Below are 8,449 nucleotides of genomic sequence, written 5' to 3'. Positions count from 1 at the left end.
AGCTTTTGTTCAAGTAACCCTTATTTTACTTAATAATGACCCCAAAGCACAAAGTTAAAGATGCTGGCAATTTGAATATGTCAAAGAGAAGCCATAAAGTGCTTCTTTTAAGTGAAAAGATGAATATTCTCAATAATATTTATAATTAATAATTAATAAGGGAAGAAAAATACTGTATGCTGAAGTTGCTAAGATCTACGAAAACAACAATTCTTCTGTCTGTGAAATTGTGAGCAGTATATTGTTATAATCGTTCTATTTTCTATTAGCTACTGTTTTTAATCCGTTACTATGTCTAATTTATATGTTAAATTTTAGTGTGTATCATAGTATGTATGGATAGGAAAAAGTATAGGGTTTGGTGCTATCTGTGGTTTCAGGCATCCACTGGGGGTCCTGGAACATATCAGCCATGGATAAGGGAGGACTACTGTACTACAGGTCACCTTAGATATGGTGGTAACTTAGTAAATCTTTATGGACTTATATATTTATGCACATATGGTCTATATAATAGTTCACTGTCCATGTGAGTTGAATTCATACTTTTCTAGGTAGTTTGCATTGGGAAGGAGACTATGAGGCTGAATTAATTAGTTATGAGAAGATTATAGTATTGATGGCATAAAACACTGTCTCTCAGAAACCCTTAAGGATGATATTAACTAATTACATTTTCTATGGCTCAGGCCTACTTTTGATGTCAGTACACCATGTTACTTTGTCTCTCAGTCTGGACTCACATTAACTACATTCCTGGCATGTCACACTGAGGTATTAATTGGCAGTGATAATAACTGTCTTATAACCCAAAATATTCCGTTTTTACAGATCAGCTTTGGAAGACACATTATAATCAGGAGATTTCTTGGTGGGCATGTGCTCAAAGGTTTAATTGCCTGAGTTTATGATAAATCCTAATATTATGATCAGTCTCAAGTTCCCTCAGAGCTGGGTTGGACATCCCTCTTTTATACTTTTATAGCCTTATGATTATGTCATTGCACTGAAGATACTATCATAATTGCCTTTTGTCTGTAGCACAGGGCCTGGCACTTGTTAGCACTCAGTAGGTATTTATTGAATGAATAAATATAGGAATGGAGGGTGCTGGTAAAAACTTTCCTGTCCTCTGGATAGTGTTTGAATAAGTGTATTCTATATTTGTTCCTGTGAGTTTGTGTTTTATTCTATTGCTGATCAATCCCATTTCAACATGCACATTCTTTATTTAGCTTATTTTATACCTTCAATCAGCTCTTCGTCTACCCACAGTTTTGCAGTTTAACACTAGAAAGATAATTTCATGGGGTTATTTTAATTTTTTCATATATAACAACATTTAACTGATACTTGTGTGTATATAGATGGATAGATATCCATATGTATAAGCTTATATATATATCTGTCTAAATGGTTAAGCTTATACATATAGATACCTGTCTATATGGAAATACATATATATAAAATGTACATATATGTATATATGCATAACCATCAACCTATCCACACATTATTATAATATTATAGAGATAAGTATTATGGGTTGTAGATAATTCCCACATTCTTACTGGAACTGGACAGACCTGAGAAATTCTGTAATTCCAAAATATTATGCCATTATTTCTTACTCTATTGAGGCAGGAGAAATCACTCAGTGCCATGGGTACTAAAGACAAATGGTCTCAAAATGTCTCTTGTATATACCCATTTCTATAAAAGGTAAAACAATAATATCATACACACACACACACACATACACACACCACGTATATCTGCTTTAGTATGTACATAGACTCCGCAGCAGGATATCGAAGAATTGGTAACAATTGATGCCTTTAGAGGAAGGAAACAGAACTAGAAGAGGCTGGAGGAAGACTTACTTTTCAGTGTATTCCTTTTTGTGCCGTTTCAGTTTGCAGTGTCTTATCCCTTACTCAGAAATGAATAATTAGCAAATCAATAAATGTTCCTTCTGCCTTAAAAACAAGACTTCTGCTGCGCTTTCAAGCTTGCATCTCATTGCTACTGCTGTCGTGTTGAGTTATTCTGGACATAGAGAAGAAATGATCACACTTATCTCTGGTTTTGTTTTCCAGGACTTTGTTGGCATTAGGATGTCATGTGGGTATATCAGATGAACATGCTGAAGACAAGGTGAAAAAAATGAAGCTACCCAAGAAGTAAGTTGAATGACTAGGCAATATTAAATAATCTATGTAGAGATTTAGTGCAACCAAATAACTCTTGATGGACACACAGATGCCTTGCTTTTACTGAAGCTTTAAACTTCAGATTCAAGGCTGGGTCCCGTGGTTCACACCTTAATCCCAGCACTTTGGGAGGCCAAAGCAGACGAATCACCTGAGGTCAGGAGTTCAAGACCAGCCTGGCCAACATGGTAAAACCCTGTCTCCATTAAAAATACAAAAATTAGCTGGGCGTGGTAGCACTTGCCTATAATCCCAGCTACTCAGGAGGCTGAGGCAGGAGAATCACTTGAACTTGGGAGGCAGAGGCTGCAGTGAGTTGAGATCATGCCACTGCACTCCAGCCTAGGCAACAAAGTGAGACTTCATCTCAGAAAAAAAAAAAATTGGATTCAAAATTTAAACTAACTGAATTACCTTAGGGGTTACATTAAGTATCTGGTGAAGCAATAGTGTCTATCACATTGCTGAGTGATGAAACAAAGCTCAGATTATATTTGGGAGTGTGTTATAAAAACTGTGTTATTTTCCCAGTGTGTATTTATATGTTAACAGAGGTATCGATATTTCTAAATGATTACATATAGCTTTCTACTTTCTGCCCAGAAATCTTTATAATTTTATTTACTTTTACAATACAAATATATTTGAGGATTAATTATGAAGTCAGCATTATTATCCACATTTTAAGATGAGAAAATTGAGGTAGATAGATGCTGTAGTACTGGTTTGGCCTGCTGTTCTATGACCTGTATCTATGATCCTGGTTAAGACCTTACCTTTCTCATCTGCCAATGGGCATTAGTAATACCTACTTAACAGGGAAGTTTTAGGTATTAAAGAAATATTCAATAAATGATAGCTGTTTCATATTACTTTCTTATTTATTTACACAAGTATTCAAGCTACTTTTCTGATGTGCAGGACTTGTAAATAGCAAGCCTGTAGATGTATTAAATAATAGCATCAAGATATAATCAAAGTAGCCACCCGTAATCTCTATCAGTCACCTCAGGTCTCATGTTACCCCAGAAAAACATAAAATCCAAGTAGAAATTGTGTTTTTGCTGTGCAAATGCAGATTTAAGCAAGTCTTCTAGTTCAACAGTCTATGAACATTTTTACTCAGGTGTTTCATAAATGAGTTTATAAAAACTGTATTGTTACCTTGTGCATTTTTAGGTTCTAAAATTTTTCTTTGAAAATTTAAATAGTTCCAAAAGATGTGATTTTATGGTACATTTTGCATATTTACATTTCAAAATGACACTTTTTCGTCAACTTTGAGTGTATCTTATGAGTGCAGACCACAGTGTTCAGATTATCTGCCATCATCTGTTTAAAAATGACATAAAAATGTTGATAATGGAGAATTTTACATGATTTCATTTTCCTTTTTGAACTGTATTTTCAAATTATTTCTCCTACTGTATAGCATGCTAATCAATATTTTATCCTTGACAGTCTTTGAGTACTCTATCCTACATTGTAACTAAGATATGTATCTATATTGAATTTTTAATTGTTTTAATTTTCTGTGATCATAGTCATTAAGTTAAAATTTTCCTCCTGAGTTATCATTATATTATTTTAGTACACAGGTGCTCAAAACAACATAAATTATTTTCAATAAAAATTCATAAAAAATAGGATTTTATTGGAAATAGCTCATAGTAAGATGGATTTAGCTATTTATCCAATTATATTATGTATTCACGTAGAAATAATATTTATTGATAGAGTCAAGTTGGCAGAGTGGTTGCATTCTTCATTCATATAAATAATTTTTGTTATTAAAAAGATCATTGGGTTAAGTGAACCAAAAACCATAATTGTTTATTATGAAAAATCATATGTAATGATTTTTTCAGGGTGACAGCTGAATTATGCCCTTGTTGAGTTTCTTGAAAGCCAAAAATTAGAATCTACCTAACTTGAAAAAGAGTTCATTATCCTCTCATTTTCATTATCCTCATGCTTTCCAAACCACTCTCAAGTTTTTTGGAAAGTATCCAAAAAAGACATTATTAAGGCTGAAACAGAACAAAACCAAAAACCAAAAACAACAACCTGGTAATTATACCTATTACTCTTTTACTTAGAAGGATAAGAAAGTAGAAATGTTAATTTCACATTATCTCTGACAGCATATTACATTTAATCAATTGTTTGTATCAAATGCTATGTGCGAGTGTGTGTGCATGTGTGTGTATGTATTTGGGGTACAATGCAACTTATTTCATGCATAGAATCTAACTGTTATAAAATCTGATTGATAAAAGCAGTTTTCACTGTCAAAACAATCAGCTAAAACAGAGTTATCTTTTGTCAGAACCATCTGGTTGTCTTTTTCTGTTGAAACAAATGGGTTCATGCATGTCCCCATGACAATCGTCTCAATTCTAATTTCTAACTTTAAGATAGGTAGATGATAGATTGACAGCTAGATGATAGAAAGATAGATAGATGGATGGGGAACAGGGTTTAAAAATAAGTCTGTCTCATTGAGGAACTAATGTCCTCTGCCTTGAGTATTTATTAATGCATATTCCTTGTGTTACTTTCACAATGCAACACAGCAATTATTTGAGAATCGGCGAAGGTATGGAAAAGCTGAGACCCTTAAGCGAAAGCTGTACTTGGACATGCTGAGAGTCTATGTACTATTTCTCAGTTTGCCATGAGATAGCATTTTATTCTTTCTCTGTTGACAAAAACCTTCTTAATAACAGGTGTACATATATATGCAGATCAGTGCAAGCCTAAAATGTTGGGGTTTTTAAACAACCATTTTGCAAGCAATTTGGCATCATTGTGTAAAATTAAACATTTGCACATCTTGCTACCCAGCAGTTCCACTCCTAGAGATATACCCTAGAGACAGTTTGCATCAATAAACAGGAAAACTATCATTCATAGCAACATTATTTGGAATAGCAAAAGGATAAGGGGGGAGTTATAGGAGGTGGAAGGAATATTCTTCAATAAGAAAATGAGTCACGTTGGCTATAATCTAATAATAAAATCAAGGAATTATAAATGACAACGTAGATGGACCTAAAAAATAATAAGGGTATAAAAAACATATTCTACTAGGTGATGCAATGTAACACCATCTTTGAGGCTCAAAAGCAAGTAGAACTGAAAAATAAAAACTAAATACCTATTTTGGAGATACATACTTTGATAAGGACTGACTTTTTAAAATCAATGAAATTCTAATTCTAGACAGTAATTATCTTTGGTATATAATCTAGGCAGGGATGTAGGATGGGGAGGAGCACACAGATGTAATGTTGTTAGTAATGTTCTAACTGTTAACTTGGTGATAGATTAATGAAATTCATTTTATTATAATGCTTTGAAGCATATACTTTCATAGTTATTTTATAATGATTTTTAAAATTAAAATGTGATGACAGATATAAATTCAGATATACCGTTACTCATAAATAATGTAAATGGATTAAATTCTCCAAGTGCATAACAGAAATTGTCAGATTGGATTCAAAAAGGTAACTTACGGTATACAGCTATAGGAGGTATGTCAGGAACTTTAGCACATAGAAAAGTTGGAAATAATAAGAATGATACGCTAGGCAATACTGCTCAAAATGAAACTGATGTACTTTCCTTTTATCAGTTTCTGCATAAAACAAAATTGCCCTTAAAGCAACATTAATATTAAGAAAAGAAGGTCACTATATGGAGGATCGAGAAAACAAGCATCATGCTATAACTACTCATGTGTACACCAAGTAAAACAGCTTCAAAAATCAATGAGGAAAAATACTAGTAGATTTTCAAAAAGAAATAGACAAATATACAATCATAGTGATAGACCTAACACAACTCTCAGAAACTTATGTATGTAACATAAATATTAACAAAGATTAATAAAAATATAAACACACACCAATTAAAAGCTTGACATATATAGAGTGCTGCATGCATGAAACATTTATAAAATTTAATATCCTTTAGGACATTAGACACTGATATCATAAAGATCACATCCACTGGATCACAAAGAATAATAGCAAAAATAACAAATCATGACACATTTAGACATTTAAAAATATACTTCTAAATAGGTTATGGATCAAGCATATCATCTGGAAAATTATTTACTTATTTACCACTCTGCCTTTGTTTATTTCTAATTTAAAAAGATAACCCATATTTCTTGATCTTGCTAAATGAACCTATCTTTTTTTCATGCCTTTGTACTCTTATAAATGGATTCAAAACCAAATTTTTAAAAAACTTTTTAATATTTTTGGTTTTGTTTATTTCTTAGGTTGATGGATACAAATTTCATATATTTATGGTATACCAGATGATATTTTGAAATATGTATATGCTGTGGAATGGCTAAATCAAGCCAATTATTGTATTCATTACCTCACATAATTCCTTTTCTTTTTTTTGGTGAGAACACTTAAAATCTACTCTCTTAGCAATGTTCAATATATAATACATCATTATTAACGATATTAACCATGCTGTACAATAGATCTCTTGAATTTATCCATCATAGAAATTTTAAAACACAATAATGGAAAAGGAAAATATTTCATATTAAAACATATGAATTGCATATATTAAGTATTACTCGGAGAAAGTAAAAGAAAATAAATTATAATAAGAGCAATACTAATGAATTTGGTGGGGGTGGGGTGAAATATAAACACCAATGATACCAAGAGCCTGTTTTAAAAACTTGCTAATCAGGGGAAAAAGACTCTGAAAAGATTGACAAAGGGAAAAGAAAAACAAAATTGTTAGCAAACTTAGGAATATTTTGAAAAATGTAATAAATGTACATTAAAACTTTCTGAAGGTAAAAGTATGGACAGTTGTGTAGAATCATATCAAAACTGATCCAGTAAGAAAGAAAATGTGAATAGAGTTGTAACTCTTAAAGGAATTGAATCAAACACACACACACACACATCCACACATCCCAAACAACTTTTCTATTGATTTCTACCAAATACAATCTCAAATAAAGAGGAAGAAACACTTCACAGTTTATTTTCTGATGATATGATTTTCATTTCAAAGCCCAGATCAAGATAGTATGAAAAAGGGAAATTATAATCCATTGTTATTATGAGCATAGATGCAGAAATGCTAAGTGATACACTAGCAAACAACTCAGTGGTATATTAACAAAGTATAATATGACCAAGCCGAGTTTATTCTAGAAGTGAAAAGATAGGTTAACATTAGAAAATGTATCTATTAAATTCATGCCTAATAAAGAAGGAAATTCATATGATTATCTCAATGTATTTAGAAATAAATAATTCATAAGATTTTTTTATTGATAAGCACATAAACTCTTAGAAGGCAATACTCTGAGAGAATCTTTTAACCTAACAAAGGCCAACAGAAACCAATAATCTATAAGGTAAAACCCCAAATTTTTCCTTTAAGGTTTAGGAATGAGACAATATAAGTCACTACTACTTGATGTATTCAATAAGGCCAATGCAATGAGACAAGAAAAAAATCGTGAGGCTTGGAAAGGAAAAACACCAAATTGCCATCAATAGCAGTTAATATTATTGCATAGAAAACTTACAAGAATTTACAGAATTATTTCTAACAATAATAGGTCCCTTGACCATTTCTTAACTTTGCTTTTTTTCTTTTTAATTGTTTCTACACTTGATGTTGTTTGTTTTTCATGTCCTCTAATCTGAAATATGCACTTACTGAAGGAAAAAAATCTGTGCATCAAAAGCATCTGTTAAGACTTGCAGAACAATGTCAAGAACTCCTAAAAATTAATAAAAAGATGCCCAAATAGAAAAATGAGTAAAGGATTTGAACATAATTCATTAAAAAAACCCCTGCAGATCCAATAAGCATATGAAAGATACTCAACTTCAGTAATAATCAAGGAAATATAAATTAAAATCACAATGAAAAGCTATTTTACCTCCACTAGGTGAGAAAAAATGGAAGACTATGTAAATTAGTACAACTACTATGCATATCAATTTAGCCTAATCTTATAAACCTTATAAAGTTGAAGGTGACACATTTCTTTTCCAGACATAAACTTTAGAGATACTTTTGTCTCATGCAAAACAACCTGAAAAGAATATTCATTGCAGCATACAGCAAATAAAATCCTGTCTGAATATTGATTTTGATAATCGGTCAAGTTCAATATATCAGATTGTAATAGCACTGAATTGGAAACAATGTAAATTTCCATCAAATTC

General features: G+C 31.7%; 1 protein-coding gene across 1 annotated transcript in view; it reads left to right on the top strand.

Annotated features, from left to right (window-relative positions):
• The window catches only part of RYR2 (ryanodine receptor 2 (cardiac)), a 620,934-nt gene that overhangs the window by 279,528 nt on the left and 332,957 nt on the right, over positions 1–8,449 (top strand). The window contains 1 exon segment of the mRNA XM_011976391.1: positions 2,100–2,183. Within this exon segment, the coding sequence (XP_011831781.1) occupies positions 2,100–2,183 (84 nt within the window).

The sequence above is a fragment of the Mandrillus leucophaeus genome, unplaced genomic scaffold, assembly GCF_000951045.1.
Source record: "Mandrillus leucophaeus isolate KB7577 unplaced genomic scaffold, Mleu.le_1.0 Scaffold165, whole genome shotgun sequence".
Taxonomy (NCBI): Eukaryota; Metazoa; Chordata; class Mammalia; order Primates; family Cercopithecidae; genus Mandrillus; species Mandrillus leucophaeus.
This window is presented reverse-complemented; position numbering and strand designations above follow the sequence as displayed.